Source organism: Hypanus sabinus, chromosome 4, assembly GCF_030144855.1.
Source record: "Hypanus sabinus isolate sHypSab1 chromosome 4, sHypSab1.hap1, whole genome shotgun sequence".
NCBI lineage: Eukaryota > Metazoa > Chordata > Chondrichthyes > Myliobatiformes > Dasyatidae > Hypanus > Hypanus sabinus.
This window is the reverse complement of record NC_082709.1, coordinates 77007007-77025966: the sequence shown is the minus strand read 5'-3', so window position 1 is coordinate 77025966 and position 18960 is coordinate 77007007. Positions and strand designations below refer to the sequence as shown.

The following is an 18960-nucleotide window of genomic DNA, read 5'->3' as shown; positions in this document are numbered from 1 at the left end:
TTCTCTATCCGGCTTATTATTTCCTCAAAGAATTCCAACAGATTTGTCAGACAAGATTTTCTCTTAAGGAAACCATGCTTACTACGGCCTATTTTCTAATGTGCCTCCAAGTACCCTGAAACAATCCACTCCAACATCTTCCCAACCACTGAAATCAGACTAACTGGCCTATAATTCCCTTTCTTCTGCCTCTCTCCCTTCTTGAAGAGTGAAATGACATTTGCAATTTTCCAGTCCTCTAGAACCATGCCAGAATCCATTGATTCTTGAAAAATCATTACTAGTGCCTCTATAATCTCTTTAGCCAGCTCTTTCAGAACCCTGGGGTGCAGTCCATCTGGTCCAGGCGACTTATAACTTCAGACCTTTCAGCTTTCCAAGCACCTTCTCTCTAGTAATGGCAACTTCAGACACTTCTGCCCTGACACTCTCAAAATTCCAGCATACTCCTGTTGTCTTCCACAGTGAAGACTGATGCAAAATACTTACTCAGTTCGTCCGCCATTTCCCTGTTCCCCATTACAACTTCTCCAGCAGTCTGATATCTACTCTTTCCTTTCTTTTACAATTTATGTATTTGAAGAAACTTCTGGTATCTTCTTTAGCATTACTGGTTAGCTTACCTTTGTATTCCATCTTTTCCTCTTTTTTATGTTTTAGTTGCTTTGTTGTTTTTTAAAAGCTTCCCGATTTTCTAAATTCCCACTAATTTTTGCTCTATTAGGTGCCCTCTCTTTGGCTTTTATGTTGGCTTTGACTTCTCGTCAGCCATGATTGTGTCATCCTGATTTTAGAATACCACCTCGTCCGAATTGCCCCCAGAAATTCTAACCATTGCTGCTCTGCCAGTATTCTTTTCCTATCAATTTTTGCCAGCTCCTCTCTCATGCCTCTGTAAGTCCCTTTACTCCACTGTAATATTCCACATCTGACGTTAGTATCTCCTGTTCCAGGGTGAATTCCACCATATTATGCTCACTGTCACTTAAAGGTTCCTCTCTAATCAATTCTGATTCATTGCACAACACCCAATCCAAAATAGCTGATCCCAACCATGAGCTGCTCTAAAAAGCCATCTCGCAGGCATTCTAGAAAATCCCCCTCTTGGGATCCAGCCTGATCTTCCCAATCCATCTGCATATCAAAGTCCCCCATGACTGTGGTATCATTGCCATTATGGCATGAACTTTCTATCTCCCATTGTAATTTGTAGACCACATCCTTACTACTGTTTGGGGTCTGTATATGACTCCCATCAGGGTTTTTTTTTATCCTTGTAGTTCCTTAGCTCTACCCACAAGGATTCAACACCTACTGACCCTATGCCACCTCTTTCTAATGATTTGATTGCATTTTTTACCAACAGAGCAACATCACCCTCTATTTCTGCTTGTTCTTTCAGTACAATATGTATCCTTGGACATTAAGCTCCCAGCTCTAATCTTCTTTCAACCATGACTCAGTGATGCCCATGTCAAACATGCAGATCTGTGACTGTGCTATAAGTTCAACTACCTTATTCCATGAACAATACTGCACATATTCAAATATAACACCTTCAACCCTGTATTCATCACCCTTTTCAATTTTGTCCCCCTTTTACACTGTAACTCATCCTGTTGACCGCAAGTTTGCCATCAGCTTCCCATCTGACAGTATCACTACACACTGCCTCTGTTTGTAGAACTACCTCATCCTCAACACCATCACTCCAGTTCCCATCTCCCTGCCAAGTCCGTAGAAGAGCAAATTATAGATTTCCAAACATTAATTTTCAAAAAGTTTAAATGTTGCAGAGAAGTTTTTGTATGTTGTCAAAGAAAGTAACATATTAAGTAATAGACCACTTTACAAATAAAAACCTGATTACTTTGTAGGTATAAAGCCCAGTGCATGATTAAACAAAGATAACAAACAGGTGCTAATGAACAATGGCATAATGAGTTGAATCAACTAAACTGATTAACTGAAAAAGAATCAAACTGGGCAAAGGACAACCAGGCAAAAAGGTGAGGGTGTGGCCGATGTGACAATTCAACGTTCAAATCATCAATTCTTAGGCCAGGGCAAGAGTGAGCACAGCAATAAGACACAATGAGGCCATCCTGCATCAGCAAGGTCTCTCCCAAGCAGAAATGAAGAAAAAAAGGCCAAAAGGTTTATCTTACTGTCAACATATGCATGTACAATACAACTCCAATATTCATCTTCTCCAAGTAGTCATGAAATACAGAAAGACCACTGGGGTTGTCGAAAGAAGACATCAAAGCCCCACCCCACTGACACAAAGAGAAAGAAACAATACTCACAACATCCAAACCCCCCACCCCATCCCCGCAGAAAAAAGTGAAAATAATGTCACATCTCCAACCCCCTCCCTGACAGCAAAGAAACAGCAACATCAAATCCCTGACCCTCTCCCCTGCAGAGGATTAAAAAATGACAATAGCATCGAACACCCCCCCCCCCACACACACCAAAAATTAACAGATCACCAACCCGCCAATCAGCCACAAGGGATAAAAGACCGAGAAGCTGAAGGAGGCCAATATAAAGTACAGTCCAATAATCACATGAACCTCAGAATATCGAAAACATCCTCCCGTCAGCATTCGAGGAGAGCAGCCGCACAAGCTCTGTGAAGAGTGGCTACCATGCTGGATCCAAACATCGACAGCCTGGCTGCTGACTGTCATCACCTCGGTGGCCTCTATTAGGAGCGATCCACATTTGCCTCAATGTTTCAATCATCCTCAATGCTTTGAAATGAAGTCATTCGTGGTACTGCGCCCCATCTCTGGTCTTTTCCATGAGTCAGCTCGTGTTCTCGGTCCTCTTTGGGACCCCATCTCTAGTCTTCTCCACGAGGCAGCCCTCGGAAAACAGCAGAGTGCTAGAGCATTCAATCGAGTTCCAAACAGCACGTCACAGGCTCCAACAGTCTCTGTAACAGAATCAAGACAAAAAGAACAAGCAAAAGGTGTAGATAAAGTGATATAGTTGAAGAAATTACCTATCTGGAAGATGTCACCCGATGTTGTTTGCTGGTGCCATCTTGAGTAGAATTTCGCAACAGACAGGAGTTTTAAGATGTACTGTCCAAGCTCTTCTGAAGAAGCACAAAGAATTGAGCAAAGTTAAGGACCGGAAATGCAGCAGATGAGAGATACATCAAACTGATGTCCCATCTAAGTTGGAAGAGGTCCAGCATTGCTGTCAGCTGTGAACACACACAAACACTGGAACCCAAGTACACTCCTCTACAGTCCGGAGAGATCTTGTCAGACGTAGGCTTCATGGAAGAGTTGCAGCCAAAAAGCCAAGGACTGGGGTGCTGAACAAGTGCTCTAGACTGATGAGTCAAAATTTGATATTTTGGCTCAAACAAGAGGCAGTTTCTCCATAGAAGAGCTGAAGAGTGCTATACAGATAAGCGTTTGTAGCCAACAGTGAATCACTATTGAGTTTCCCTGTAGGTTTAGGGCTGCATTTCTACAAATGGAGTTGGTGATCTGGTCAGAATGAAATCTTCAATGCTGAGAAATACAAGCAGGTTCTCATCCATCATACAATACCATTAGGGAGGCATCTGATCGGTCCCAACTTCATTCTGCAGCAGGACAATGACCCCAAACACTCGAACAACGTCATAAAGAACTATCTATGTTCAGCAAAAAGAAGAACAAAGAGTTCTGCTTCCACAGAGCCCTGATTTCAACATCACTGAGGCTGTCTGCAATGACCTAGAGAGACAGTGGGAGTCTGCAGAAGATCTGTGGCAAGTTCTCCAAGACGCTTGGATCAACCTACCAGCCGATTTTCTTATAAAAATGCACGATAATGTACCCAAGAGAATTGATACAGTTTTAAAGGTAAATTGTTGTCACACCAAATAGTAATTTAATTTAGTGTTTTACTGTTTACTGCTCTTTATTGTATTTTTCTTGATATTTGGAAACTTTTCATTAACTTTGAAAGCATCTTCGCCTTACAGAAATGTTTTTACATGTATTTAAGACTTTTGCAAAGTGGCTGTTAGACTGGTGCCAGTGATGTATTGGACAGTTTTGACCACCCATTGTAGAGCCTTCCTGTCCACTGCACTTAGATTTCTGTTCCAAGCAGTGATACATATTAGGATGCGCTCTGCTGTGGATTTGCAGGTCGTGAGAAAGGTCATGAAAAAGGAAGCTTTGCTGAGACTGCACACTGCTTTATCGAATCTGTCTTAGGAACCATGCAGGCCAGATCCAAGAGGAGAGAGGTGGCTAGGATAGGGATCAGCCCATTGCTGCAAACCCTCCCTGGCAGGAGCAGATGGTTGTGGGATGTTCTGGGCTGAGATGCAGGAAGGTGTTAGTAGCGTGAGGCCTCTTACATGGTTAGGGCAAACTCTTTCACTTACATCTGGATAGCGTTGAGTCCTGCCATGTACATTTTCCGCAGTCGATCTTTCCAGTAGATGGGAGGGACTCGGAAGTAGTGGATACTCCCGGAGATGTACTGGAAGCAGGAACCATCCTTACTGAAACAATTCTTCTCATAGTCAATCATGAAGGTGCCAGGCTTCGAACTCTGGTGAAAGAACAAGAGGAGTTAGACAGTAAAGCTCACTCTACACCGTCCTGTCACGACTGTCAGGGCAGAAACATCACTGGGCAAGGTGATTCTGTACAGGTATGGTACTCAGTCAGTTACAGACTGCAGCTGAAGGGGGTGAAAACAGAATGTTCTAGAAACACAGTGTTGTTACCTGGCCATGAACAACAACCCAGCCATTAGACACACAAAGAACAGTCCTTTGGTCCACAATGTCGCGCTGACCTTTTAAACTCCTCAAATATCAATCTAACCCTTCCCTCTACCATAACTCTCCATTGATCAATCATCCATCTGCCTACTTAGGAGTTTCTTAAATATCCTTAGTGCATCTATCCATTCTATGCACCTTCCCTATAATACCATGGGCTCTTATCTTAAGTAGTCTCATGTGTGGCACCTTGTCAGAGGCCTTCTGAAAATCCAAGTACACAACATCCACTGATTCTCCTTTGTCTGTCTTACCTGCTATTCCTTTAAAGAATTCCAAGAGTTTTGTTTGGCAGGATTTCCCCTTAAGGAAACCATGATGACTTTGGCCTATTTTATCATGTGCCTCCGAGTACACCGAACCTCAATAATGGCCTCCAACGTCTTACCAACCACTGAAATCAGGGTAATTTCCTGCCTTGTGCTTCTTTCCCTCCCTCCTTAAGGAGTGGAGTGACGTGTAATTTTCCAATCCTCTGGAACCATTCCAGAATGTGATGACGATGATGATGGCTGGTTCTTCGCTTGCGAACATCAGGAGGGAAGAAGAGTCCTCAGGGGCGACGGCACGATTGTTTCTTCCCGCCCACGCTACATAGGTTTATCCTGAGGATCAGCGTGTGCGGACCCATTCCACTCTTTAGGCTGGGGGATGTTCCACAATGGCACAGCGAGCTGCGATGACCGCGGTGACAAGGCAATAGGTTCAGTATCAGAGTTTTCCTTCTAGACAGACTGCCTGGCAAGGCTAACGAGTCCCATCTACCCGGGTCCTTCTCTTAGTCTGGCTGCCAGCCAAGGCTGCTGAGCCCAGCCTGCCCGCCCAGTTATACTGCTGAACGTTTGGTTGCACCATGACATAGCAAACTCATTGAGGACAGGGACGACATGTGAAGGCGTTGCTATGGACACGGCGGTGTAGGAGAGACCGTCAGCGAGTGGCCTCCTGCATGGCAAGCCAAACAGTGGTCCTGCGGCGATCGCTACACCTGGAAAGGAGAAGCTATGGAAGACTCTTCACCTTTCTTAAGTGAGCAGGACATTCAGCCCAGGTCTCACCAGTCTAGAATCACCAGTAACTCCTGAATGATTGTTACAACTGCCTCCACAATCTCTTCAGCCAGCTCTTTCAGAACCCTGGGGTGCAGTCCATCTGGTCCAGGTGACTCATCTACCTTCAGACCTTTCAACTTTCCAGGGCTGTGGGCCAGCTACAGTCACTCACTCGCCTGGTCCTGTCACACTGGCATCAGACAGGTTTACTGTTACTGTTGAATGACTCTCTATGCGGTGGTGGCAGGGAGAAAGGGAAGGGGCCTGTTTTGCTGTTGTCCTGTGGATGTTTATTTATTCATACGTGTGGTTCTGCTGGAATGTGTGACGGTCCCGTGTTGCGAGTGTTAGTCGTTGACGCAAACCACGCATTTCATTGTATGTTTTCATGTACGTGATAAATCAGTGAATAGACTCCGAATTGCCACATGGTGAGATGCAGTGAACGGCTTCACCTTACACACTAGGCCAACTTCCCCCGGGGCTGTCGGCCTCCCTGGCGGCCGGAGCTGTGGTGGGGCTCGGGCGCCGTTAGGGTCCGGGTCGTGGAGAGGCCCCACCGGCCGAGTCATTCTCTCTTCCCTCCACCGACCTTCGGACCTGGCACAATCCTCTCCCTCCCAGTCTCCTACCCTCCACCTCCCTCCCCTCGCCTCCCTCCTCACCGACAGTTCCCCGGACACCGGAGCGAGGAAGACGAGGAGAATCCAGACGTTTGGTCCCATAGCGCCGGTGCCGGTACCGGTACCGCCCTCTGCCGGCAGTTCGAACGCTCCCCTCCCGCCCTGCGCCGGTTATTCCCCGGTTCCCTCCCGCCCTGCGCCGGTTATTGCCCGGTTCCCTCCCGCCCTGCGCCGGTTATTCCCCGGTTCCCCGCCCGCCCTGCGCCGGTTATTCCCCGGTTCCCCGCCCGCCCTGCGCCGGTTATTCCCCGGTTCCCTCCCGCCCTGCGCCGGTTATTCCCCGGTTCCCTCCCGCCCTGCGCCGGTTATTCCCCGGTTCCCCTCCCGCCCTGCGCCGGTTATTCCCCGGTTCCCTCCCGCCCTGCGCCGGTTATTCCCCGGTTCCCCTCCCGCCCTGCGCCGGTTATTCCCCGGTTCCCCGCCCGCCCTGCGCCGGTTATTCCCCGGTTCCCCGCCCGCCCTGCGCCGGTTATTCCCCGGTTCCCTCCCGCCCTGCGCCGGTTATTCCCCGGTTCCCTCCCGCCCTGCGCCGGTTATTCCCCGGTTCCCCTCCCGCCTTGCGCCGGTTATTCCCCGGTTCCCTCCCGCCCTGCGCCGGTTATTCCCCGGTTCCCCGCCCGCCCTGCGCCGGTTATTCCCCGGTTCCCCGCCCGCCCTGCGCCGGTTATTGCCCGGTTCCCTCCCGCCCTGCGCCGGTTATTGCCCGGTTCCCTCCCGCCCTGCGCCGGTTATTCCCCGGTTCCGCCGCCTCAGCAGTTGAGGCGCATTTTACAGAAACCCGGCGGGTTCCACGGATCTCCGCCCCTTAAAGGCGCCTGTCACACGTCGGCAAATTTATTTTAAAAAATTGCCGGCAGACAAAGCCCGGCGTCTTAAAGTGTAGAGACCATGTACCTACTTTCTGACTGAATGGCATTTTGTGATATGTTTATTATGGTAATCTGTCACGTGGTTGGGGTGTGGTAGCAGCAAACCAGTATTCACGCTTTGTCTTAGTTCAGTTGTTAGATGTTAACAATACTAATATTGTTGTTGTTCCTTTCCACGTCTTGTGGCACATCGGGCAACAACCTTGTCGTTTCTTTTAGCATTTCTCGGTTTTCTATGAGGCCGAGTTGCTAGCTTGACACTCGACCCAGCATGGATGGGAAGCATGCTAGGAACCAGCCCGATTCAAACCTGAGACCGCCTGCCTCGAAGTCTGGTGCGGATGCCACCCTACCACTGGCCGGCTAGTTACGTTATTAATAACTAGGATCACTATATCACTAATTTAGTTACATTATTGTTTTATCACTCTGATCGTTGTTCTTTGCTGGTTTCATAATAAAGGATCAAATGTACCTTTTTCGACTTGGAACTTAGTAGTCTGGAAGCATGTCATAAATTCTCAATTACCCTGGCTCAGTCTCTCAACAGTTTTGGTTTGCTTTCAAATAACCGCTACATTTTGTCAGCAAAAAAAAGTTATACCAAACAAACTCCAAACTCCCGGCTTGTCATGACCATCTTGACAAAACAGGGGCGGCTTGCGGTAGCATTATCTGCGACCTGTTGTCGATTCATGTTGTGTTTGTGGTTTGAACACAGTTTTAAATGGTCAGCGCAGCCCGTCCATTGGGGACTGTTGCTCGATTGTGTGGTGTTTGTCTGAGAGTTCATTGGTTTGTTTTACTGAAGCGCTGAAATATTCCAGTTTCCGACGTTCGAATTGACGGTTGATTGTGCTGTCTGATTTAACCACTGTTTCTTTCCTACGTTTATTGAATCAGTGCTGCAGGTGAACAAAGAGTTAATTGCGAGTCATGCAACTAGTGAAAGCAATATGAGTGTATCGAAGCGTAGAACTGTCGCCAGTAACACTGGAGTCGGGGCATACAAAAGAGAAATTAAAGCAGAAGCTAAGACTAATCTACTTGAAGGTCTTCGAAAGAAGTATGAAACAAATGTGAAAGAATGGGTTGAACCAAACATGTTCCATTGAAGGTCATGTTGTTGCAGCAAGTGAATACGTGACTCACCTTTCATCAGACAATTTTACTCAAAATCCAAGGCATGTTTTGACTACCTATAGAGCAGGTGACTGACAGGATGACCTGAAACCAAAAGACAGTGCGTCTTAAATCAGCGCTCAAAGTTCTGTTTCAGGAACAAAATCTTCGGTATCTACACACATTAAATCAGAGGCTGCTGAAGCAGAGGCTGATTTGGCTGCGTTACTTGCACGTCAACAATATGATAAATGAAAGATAAATATGCTCTAGAAGTGCAAGAGGAGCAGCTACAGACTTAAGATCTTAAGGAACTTAAGATGGTTTGAGTTGTGTCTATTTTAATGCACGGAGTATCATGAACAAAGCGGATGAGCTTAGAGCGTGGATCAGTACTTGGAGCTATGATGTGGTGGCTATTACAGAGACTTGGACAGCTCAGGGACAGGAATGGTTACTACAAGTGCCAGGCTTTAGATGTTTCAGAAAGGACAGGGAGGGAGGCAAAAGGGGTGGGGATGTGGCACTGCTGATCAGAGATACTGTCACGGCTGCAGAAAAGAAGAAAGTCATGGAGGGACTGTCTACTGAGTCTCTGTGGGTGGAAGTTAGAAACAGGAAGGGGTCAATAAATCTACTGGGTGTTTTTTATAGACCACCCAATAGTAACAGGGGTATCGAGGAGCAGATAGGGAAACAGATTCTGGAATGGTGCATTAATAACAGTTGTCATGGTGGGAGATTTTAATTTCCCCAATATCGATTGGCATCTCCCTAGAGCAAGGGGTTTAGATGGGGTGGAGTTTGTTAGGTGTGTTCAGGAAGGTTTCTTGACACAATATGTAGATAAGCCTACATGAAGCTGGTTGCAAATTCTGCAGAACTGGTGAATGACCAGTACAGGAGGTGTTTACCTTTGAGAAAGAAGGAAATTTATGTGCCTAATAATAGGAAGCATGCTTTAAATCTAAGGAAGTGGTTTAAGGAGGATTTGTCATTTCTCACTGACTATGCAGCTTTCATGAAGGATTTCATCTCCATGGGCTATGCTGAAAGAGTGCCTCCAGAGGATCTGGATCGCAGTATTGGGAAAGCCTATATATTCACCTGAAAGGGGAAACTTCGTGTTGAGTTTTACTGTGGAGTGACTTTTTCAGGGATTAGCACTTAACGTTCAGCTTTACAGGGATCAGATCTAGCTCACCATCAGGCATCATAACCAGATTCAGAAAATAATCAGTGATGATCATCGCAGATATTGACTCAATGTTTCATCAGGTTAGAGTACCACATGAAGATGCAGATCTGCTCAGGCTTCTCTGCTGGCCTGATGGATAAGCAACAGACAGTGTGCTAGCTGTTATACCAGAAGCGCAAAGAGCGAAAGACATGAAGGATTTGGACTCGGATCAAGATATTCCTTTGGTGAAGAGAGTACTGGGTATGCAATGGTGTATCCAGTTTCATACTTCTAATTTTAAGATCATGATTCAAGATAGACCACTCACCACAAGGGGTGCACAGGGGTAACTCTGCACCGTTAGTTCCATATATGATCCTTTAGGAATCTTGAGTCCAGTGGTGCTATCTGGTAAGAAGATCCTACAAGATCAGCACAACTTTGAGGGCCAAAGGGCCTGTATTGTGCTGTAGGTTTTCTATGTAAGATCTACAAACCTCATTTCCTGAAAAGTTGGGATATTTTCCAAAATGCAATAAAAACAAAAATCTGTGATACGTTAATTCACGTGAACCTTTATTTGACTGAAAAAGTACAAAGAAAATATTTTCAATAGTTTTAGTGACCAACTTAATTTTATTTTATAAATATACACAAATTTAGAATTTGATGGCTGCAACACACTCAGCAAAAGTTGGGACAGAGGCATGTTTACTATTGTGTTACATCACCTTTCCTTTTAATAACACTTATTAATCGTTTTGGAACTGAGGATACTAATTGTAGTAGATTTGCAATTGGAAATTTTGTCCATTCTTGCTTGATATAAGACTTCAGCTGCTCAACAGTCCGTGGTCTCCGTTGTCTGATTCTTCTCTTCATGATGCGCCATACATTTTCAATAGGAGATAGATCTGGACTGGCAGCAGGCCAGTCAATCACATGCACTCTGTGTCTACAAAGCCACACTGTTGTAGCCCGTGCAGAATGTGGTCTGGCATTGTCTTGCTGAAATAAGCATGGACGTCCCGGGAAGAGAAGTCACCTTGATGGCAACATCAAAAATCCTAAAATACACCTCAGAGTCAATGGTACCTTCACATACATGCAACTCATCCATGCCGTGGGCACTGATGCACTCCCATACCATCACAGATGCTGACTTTTGCACCTTTCGCTAATAACAATCAGGATGGTCGTTTTCATCTTTGGCACAGAGGACAACGCCCGTTTTTTCCGAAAACTAGCTGAAATGTGGACTCATCTGACCACAGCACACGGTTCCACAGTCTTTCAGTCCATCTGAGATGAGCTTGGGCCCAGGGAACTCGCTGGCATTTCTGCATAGAGTTGATGTATGGGTTCCTCCTTGCGTAATACAGTTTCAAGTTGCATTTCATGATGCAGCAACGGACTGTTAAGTGACAATGGTTTTCTGAAGTACTCCCGAGCCCAGGTGGCTATAATTGTCACAGTAGCATGATGGTTTCTAAGGCAGTGCCACTTGAGGGCTCGAAGATCACATGCATTCAACAGTGCTTTCCAACCTTGCCCTTTACGCACTAAGATGTCTCTGAATTCTCTGAATCTTTTCACAATATTATGTACTGTAGATGTTGAAAGACCTAAATTCTCTGCAATCTTGCACTGGGAAATGTTCCTTTTGAACTGACTAACAATTCTCTCACGAATTTTGGCACAAAGGGGTGAGCCACGACCCATCCTTGCTTGCAAAGACTGAGCCTTTGATGGACGCTACTTTTATACCCAGTCATGATACCTCACCTGCTACCAGTTAGCCTGCTTAATGTGGAGTCTTCCAAACCGGTGTTACTTGAATATTCTGTGCACTTTTCAATCTTATTTTAACTCTGTCCCAACTTCTGTTGAGTGTGTTGCAGCCATCAAATTCTAAATTTGTGTATATTTACAAAATACAAATAAGTTGGTCAGTAAAACTATTAAAAATCTTTTCTTTGTACTTTTGTCAGTTAAATAAAGGTTCATGTGAATTAACATATCACAGATTTTTGTTTTTATTGCATTTTGGAAAATATCCCAACTTTTCTGGAAATGGGGTTTGTATGTAAGAAAGGGCTTGGCTGGGATGACAACATACCAACATAGGTTACTCATGAGTGGACAAACTGGTTGGAAGAACTCTGCCAGTTGGAAGACTTCAATGATATTTCAAGCCCGTGGATTTTGGAGAAGTTATTGCTGCACAGTTACACTGCCTTACAGACGTAAGTGTGAGGTAGTGATCTACTTGTTGTTGCACAACACGCACTCTCAGGTGTGCAGTGCTTTTTTCATGGGAAAATCTAGGGTAGCTCCATTGAAGACAGTTTACGTTGTGGAAGTATGTTCAAAACTTTGGGATTTCTTATATGTTTAATTTTGTAATGTAACAAAATGGAACCTGTATAATCCCAGAGTGCTTTGCAGTCAGCTAAGTGTGTACATGGCAAGAGGTGTGTAATGTCTTGATGATTGTTCATTGTGTAACTATGCGCAAATTGATACACTGCATGGCCTTGAGTACTGCAGCTGTACTGCAAAGGAGGAGCTGACCTCCAGAACACATAACAGTCAAAGAATAGCCAAAAATGTGTATAAAAAAAACAAATTTTGAAAGCTGCAAATCTGTAGGAGCCTGTCATCCATGAGGAGCTGAGGTGCTTCTCCTTGCAAGTAATGGAAACATAGAAACATAGAAAACCTACTGCACAATACAGGCCCTTCGGTTCACAAAGTTGTGCTGAATATGTCCCTACCTTAGAAATTACTAGGCTTACCTCTATCTGTCTATTTCACTAAGCTCCATGTACCTATCTAAAAGTCTCTTAAAAGACCCTATCGTATCTGCTTCCACCACCAGTGCTGACAGCCCATTCCACGCACTCACCACTCTCTGAGTAAAAAACTTACCCCTGACATCTCCTCTGTACTTACTCCACAGCACCTTAAACCTGTGTCCTCTTGTAGCAACTATTTCAGCCCTGGGAAAAAAACCTCTGACTATCCACATGGTCAATAGCTCTCATCATTTTCTACACCTCACTCAGGTCACCTCTCATCCTCCGTCGCTCCAAGGAGAAAAGGCTGAGTTCACTCAACCCATTCTCATAAGGCATGCTCCCCAATCCAGGCAACAGCCTTGTAAATCTCCTCTGCACCCTTTCTATGGCTTCTACATCCTTCCTGTAGAGAGGTGACCAGAACTGAGCACAGTATTCCTAGTGGGGTCTGAACAAGGTCCTATATAGCTGCAACATTACCTCTCGCTCCTAAATTCAATTCCACAATTGGTGAAGACCAATACACCATACGCCTTCTTAACCACAGAGTCAACCTGCGCAGCTGCTTTGAGTGACTTATGGACTCAGACCCCAAGATCCCTCCAATCCTCTACACTGCCAAGAATCTTAACATCTCTGATCAACAGTGCCACACCCCCATCTCTTTTACCTCCCTCCCTGTCCTTTCTAAAACATCTACAACCGCCACTTGAAGTAACTATTCCTGTCCCTGAGCCATCCAAGTCTCTGTAATGGCCACCACATCATATCTCCAAGTACTGATCCACGCTCTAAGCTCATCCGCTTTGTTCACAACACTCCTTGCATTAAAATAGACATATCTCAAACCTTTGGTCTGAGCACATCCCCTCTCTATCACCTGCCTATCCTCCCTCTTGCACTGCCTCCAAGCTTTCTCTATTTGTGAGCTAACTTCCTCTTCCACAGTCTCTTCAGTTTGGTTCCCACCCCCCAACAATTCTAGTTTAAACTCTCCCCAGAAGCCTTAGCAAACCTCCCCGCCAGGATATTGGTCCCTCTGGGATTCAAGTGCAACCCGTCCTTTCTGTACAGGGCACACCTGCCCCAAAAGAGGTCCCAATGATCCAGAAATCTGAATCCCTGCCCCTTGCTCCAATCCTTCAGTCACGCATTTATCCTCCACCTCGTCCTATTTCTATTCTCACTGTCCCACTGGGGATGACTACCTTTGCGGTCCTGCTTCTCAGCTTCCTTCCTAACTGCCTGTAATCGTTTTTCAGGATCCCTTCCCCTTTCCGACCTATGTCATTGGTACCAATATGTACCACGACCTCTGGCTGTTCTCCCTCCCACTGCAGGATATCTTGGATGCGATCTGAAACATCCTGGACCCTGGCACCTGGGAGACAAACTACCATCCGAGTTTCTTTCCTGCGTCCACATAATTGCCTGTCTGACCCTCTAGCTATAGAGTCCCCTATTACTACTGCCATCCTCTTTCCTCTCCTACCCTTCTGAGCCACAGGTTCAGACTCTGTGCCAGAGGCACTGCCTCTTCCCCCAGGTAGGCTGTCCTCCCCCCCCCCCCCCACCAACAGTACTCAAACAGGAGTACTTATTGTCAAGGGGTACAGCCACAGGGGTACTCTCTAGTACCTGACTCTACATGTCTTTGAATGGATCCACTGTGTTTTTTGGCTTTTTGCTATAAGACCTAGTGAAAGGTGCACAAATTTGGAGTTTGCCCTGAGATCACTTGTCTAGGTGTGGGAGAATCCTGGTGACTGGGTTGTCTGAGAAACATCCTGCGGTGGTAGCAGTTGGTGAAATATAAGTCTCTTTTCATTTCTAGGGAATCACTTCTCTGGATCCGACCTCAGATTTCTGTGGCACTATTGCTCTATACACTGGTCTATGCGATGGTCTGGAGTGGATCAGTTTCTTTCACCATGACTCCGATGCATTCGGCACCGTGACAGAAATATGAAAATGACTGGGGTAGTAAAAAAGGTTCACATGAATGAGGTGAGCAAACAAATTGGATGGTTCAGCGTCAGGGACACTTACAGGGATAGTCGAATGCATGGCTGGAGTTGGTAAAGGTTGAAGACAATATCAGGAACACATGCACAGGTCAATCCAGTGAATGGGACACACCAAATAATTGTTAGTCAAGGAGAAGTGGTAGCAATTGATTGCCCCGAAATCAAAAAAAGTACATAAAATTACAATGACAACAGAGTAACATTACATAAGGGTTGAACCCTACAGGATGTTGTAATGGAGAAGGAATAGGTGGCACTGATTAAGGACTCGATGTTAAGTGAATCAAAGGGATTGAAGAAACAATGCAATGATTTAAAGGTGGCTATGAATGCAACACTGAAATAAATCCATGAAAAGAAACACAACACTGAAGATCATACAAAGTGTTTAAAGCAGATATTAAAGCTGCAGTAAAGTGGCCACATGTGAGTGAGAGTGAGAGAACAAGAGAGAAAAGACTTCTGTATTTGCTCCGTTGAGAGGAAGTTTGATTTAACCTTGAGCTCAGAAGAAAAAAAAGGTGATAAGGGAAATATTTTCCTCTGGAGTGAATTAGCTTTAAAATTTTAAAATGTGTTGATGTCCCCACACAGCAGTTTACCCCACCATGGTTTCTGTAAAATGTGTGAAAGCTTTTCAAGGTGAGAATTAACTCGTGAAGGTTCTCAAGGAAGAGAAGTTCAAGCATGGATTTTGTTCTGTCTGGGTTTTTTTGGTCTGTATTTCTTTATTTGTTTTCTATGTAATTGATTTTAGAGAGACCCGGATTACACACTTGCTAGGTGAAATCTGGGTTAAGAAAACTGGAAGTCTGCGCACCTGTCTTCTGGATATGAGATGCCCACATTTCAGAAGGAAGTTTGCTTTTGGGAAAATTGTTCATTGGCGGACGGTTAAATTAGGAATTTGCAATTAACAATGAACCATTTTTGACTAAGAATAGCTGTGCTTAGGCCATTTTGACTCAAGACCACGGAGGAGGGCAAAGGCTGATTGCTTATTTCAGTGCACAGTTAGACCCAAGAGCCATAGGTCTACCAGGTTGTCTTCCAGCCGTGGCAGGCACTTGCTTTGATCTTCAGCTTATCTAGTCTCTGGCTCCTAATCATGTCCATATCCCACATTCAGTGGAAACATTACTGACTCACTGTGCCACATAACGCTTTGCTCACTGTTGTAAAACTGTTAGTCAGGAAGTACTAAAACCTTCTGAGGACCTTACTGATACTCCTATTGCTAATGCTGATTTAATTTTCTTTGTTGGCAGGTTGGCTAATTTTATAGGAAAACCATGCACAGGATGTGGATGAGGTGTTTAAGGGTAACTAAGCAAAAGAATGTACTGCAGGAGAGGCAAAAATTAGGCCCACCCTGTTGCCCCAGAAGCAAACACCCCACACAGTTGGCCCTGATGACACCTCCTACTTGGGAAGATGTAAAAGCATACCAGTTGACTGCTCCATCAGCCGAAGGGGTAAAGCAGGAAAAGCTGGGTTGTAAGCAGCACAATAGTATGTGGTTTCACCCTGACTGATGCATTGTGGCCCCAGGTAAATTGGTACCATGGATTGCCCAATGTGTTTACAAGTTCACACAGCTGGCAAGAATGGAATGATTAATCAAATAAACCAAACTCGTGAGTAGCACAAGCTGCAGAATAAATCTGTAGACTATGTATGATATGTGCCTTACATAATCTGGGAAAACTGGTACAAGTAACAGGCCCATACCCTACCGTTAGATGGCCTTTGTACATTTACAGATGGATTTTACTGAGTTGCCTCAATGTGAAGGATACAAATATGTATTAGTCATTATTGAGGTGTTTTCATGATGGGTTGAAGCAATTTTTGGAGAAAAAATCATGCAGTTACACTAGCGAAATGTTTGTTAAAGGAAATAATTTAGCATCCTCTCGAAGCTGTCTAGCAACAACAGTACACATTTCACCGGTAGAGTAAAGGGGTATGCAGAACCTTACTGGTGGATCAGCATTTCCATTGCAGCAACCATCCTAATTCAGTGGGCCCAATAGAAAAGACAAACAGGACAACTAAAAATAAACTTAGCAAAATGTGTGAGGAAACTGGACTAAAGTGGAAGCCAGTGCGGTCTTTGGTTCTAATGACTACTTGAGCCACTGCTAATAGAACCATTGGCCTGTCCCCACATGAAATCAAAATGGGACGGCCTCTGTGCCCACCATCTGATGGTCACTAGGAATTAAACACGACCTGGATGAGAGCATGTTGAATTATTGTGCAGCCTTGACAAAAAGCATCTCTAAATATCATCAGCAGGTAAAAGAAGCCCAGCATCCAGCAGCAGACCTTAAATGCCACGACATTGAACCTGGAGACTACGTGGTGGTGTGAACATTTAAACGTTTGGAACCTCGATTTGAAGTTCCATTTCAGGTTTGGCTGGTCACTAGTACCGCCATTAAGGCAAGAGAAAAGCCAACGTGTGTTAACGCCTCTCACTGTAAGAAAGTGCCTAACGATGCAGAAACAAAAAATAAAACTACTGGGAGTCCTAAAGATGGCGGATTGATTTGCTGGTGTCCTTTCCCTGACAGACGTGACTGCCACAAACACTCAGGCTGCTGGTTTGTAATGGCTTTCCTGGCACATGTAGAGATGGGTACGCCCCTTTTACTTGTGCCCTTCAATGAAACAGAGATGAACTGTTAAATTGATCCAAGCCCATAGCCCTGGATATGTTTGGTTTCTGGTACAACGATAATGGAACACAGAAGTATAGACCCATTTCTCCCTTTATTGGTATAGCCAGAATGTCATTGGGGGAGTATGGGGATATAAATTTGGAAACAATGAGTGTTTTAGAGGATGGTATATACCTCTATGAGACAATAACCACAGATAACAGCCAACAAAAAGCCAAAGGCTTGTGTAAAAAATTAACTTTACAAGCTGTAAATCTGAAGGAGCCTGAATCCATGAGGAGTGGAGGTGCTTCTCCTTGCAAGTAATGAACATGTCTTTGAAGGGATCCACTCTGTTTTGGTTATTTGTTAAGATCTAGTGAAAGGTGCACAATGCCATCCCTCACTTCTGCTATGATGGCAACCTTATGGACACATTGTGGAGCAACGAGTTGCAGATGCACTTCAGGACTCAGTAACCTGGACTGATAGTTCTTCAGTGCTGAAGTATATCAGTTTGCTCCACATGCCCACCAGGAGGAGCTAGAAAAGATGGCACCAGCCAGGGGTTTTTGCAGACCTAGGAGATTTCTTCTGGTTTGTCCATGAAACAGTTCATTGTTCTTTTTTTCGTGTCCTTTTCTTTTCAGGTGGCTGGAGTCCTATTAAAGTTTGTGATCTACAGATGTACCTCAGACTATGGTTCTCCACGTGCGGAGGGTTCTCAATCTCAGCCTGAGGTTTTGATATCTCCAGGAATGGCCTGGAAAGCATGCACCTTCAGGGTGTGGCCCCGTGTATGACCCAGTTCCTCACCGATGTCACCAACTGAAGCATCGCAGGAGACTGAAACATCGAGACAACAGGCGGTGGGCACTGCTGTCAGAAACAGCCCCTATATTCGAGCAAATTTCTCTCTTTTTGATAGAGAGCGAGTGCCTATTGGTCCTTGAGTTGGGGGGACTCGGAGAAGCGACGCAGAAGATTGTAACATCGAAACAGTGAGCTTCTGGTTTCATGCTCTCGTTGTCACAGGAGCGACCATCTCTCACTCACTAGTTAGAGAGACAGTCTGAGATACCGAAGTGTTGGGATGGACGTGGTTTTTGATGAATTCTAAGATCATCTCTTTGGGGGCTTTCCTATTGCTCGCATGGTGGGTGGGGGGGGGTGGATGATTTGCTGCTGCTTGTGCATGGGAAGGAGAGGGGACTTTGGGATGTTTCTGTCATTCATTCTTTGTGTTCTATTCTGTTTCATGGATGTCTACAAAGAGTAAGAATTTCAGGTTGTATACTATATATATGTATATGTATACTATATTCTGAACTTAAATTGAAGCATTGAGTGAAATATCCAGGTTCTGAACCTTCATTCCAAACAGAGTTTCAGAAATCTCACATGCATCTCAATGAAGATATGTAAATGCCTCAAACAACCCAGAAGATGTGGCTTCTCAAGGGTTGAAGGTGAAAGCATTCCTGAAGAATGAGATATGGATGTCAGGGCCTCAGTATCTTCTTCAGCCTGAAAGGGAATGGTCTGTGAATCCCGATTGTCTTGGAGAAACTTATGCTAAATAATCCAGAGGTCAAGAGGAGTGTTACAATGAATGCCACGCAGATTGAATAAGTGGTGGATGCGATTACACATATTATCCATCACTTCTCATCTTGGACCCGTTTGTGGAAGTCAGTGGCCTGGACTCTTAGATTTAAGAGCCTGCTCTTGTTTCTTAGTCTAAGAGAAA

At 45.0% G+C, this 18960-nt stretch overlaps 1 protein-coding gene and 1 long non-coding RNA gene across 4 annotated transcripts in view; one reads left to right on the top strand and one right to left on the bottom strand.

Annotated features, from left to right (window-relative positions):
* The window catches only part of LOC132392908 (beta-galactosidase-like), a 39708-nt gene extending 33013 nt beyond the window's left edge, over positions 1–6695 (bottom strand). The window contains exons 1-2 of one of the 2 annotated variants that reach the window (XM_059967464.1): positions 6528–6695; positions 4406–4575 (exon numbers count right to left, since the gene is read on the bottom strand). In XM_059967464.1, the coding sequence (XP_059823447.1) occupies positions 4406–4575; positions 6528–6587 (230 nt within the window). In that variant the 5' untranslated portion in view covers positions 6588–6695. Of the gene's footprint in view, positions 1–4405; positions 4576–6317; positions 6504–6527 lie in introns of those variants that run through there. The other variant, XM_059967462.1, reaches the window with a different exon arrangement.
* On the top strand, positions 4599–18356 carry LOC132392909 (uncharacterized). 2 transcript variants are annotated; one of them, XR_009511688.1, is made up of 3 exons: positions 4599–6066; positions 14352–14524; positions 17861–18356. It is a non-coding gene; the product is annotated as an uncharacterized LOC132392909 (long non-coding RNA). The 2 variants fall into 2 exon arrangements; XR_009511689.1 differs by lacking the exon at positions 4599–6066 and adding an exon at positions 6465–6600.
* Positions 18357–18960: the final 604 nt, after the last annotated feature.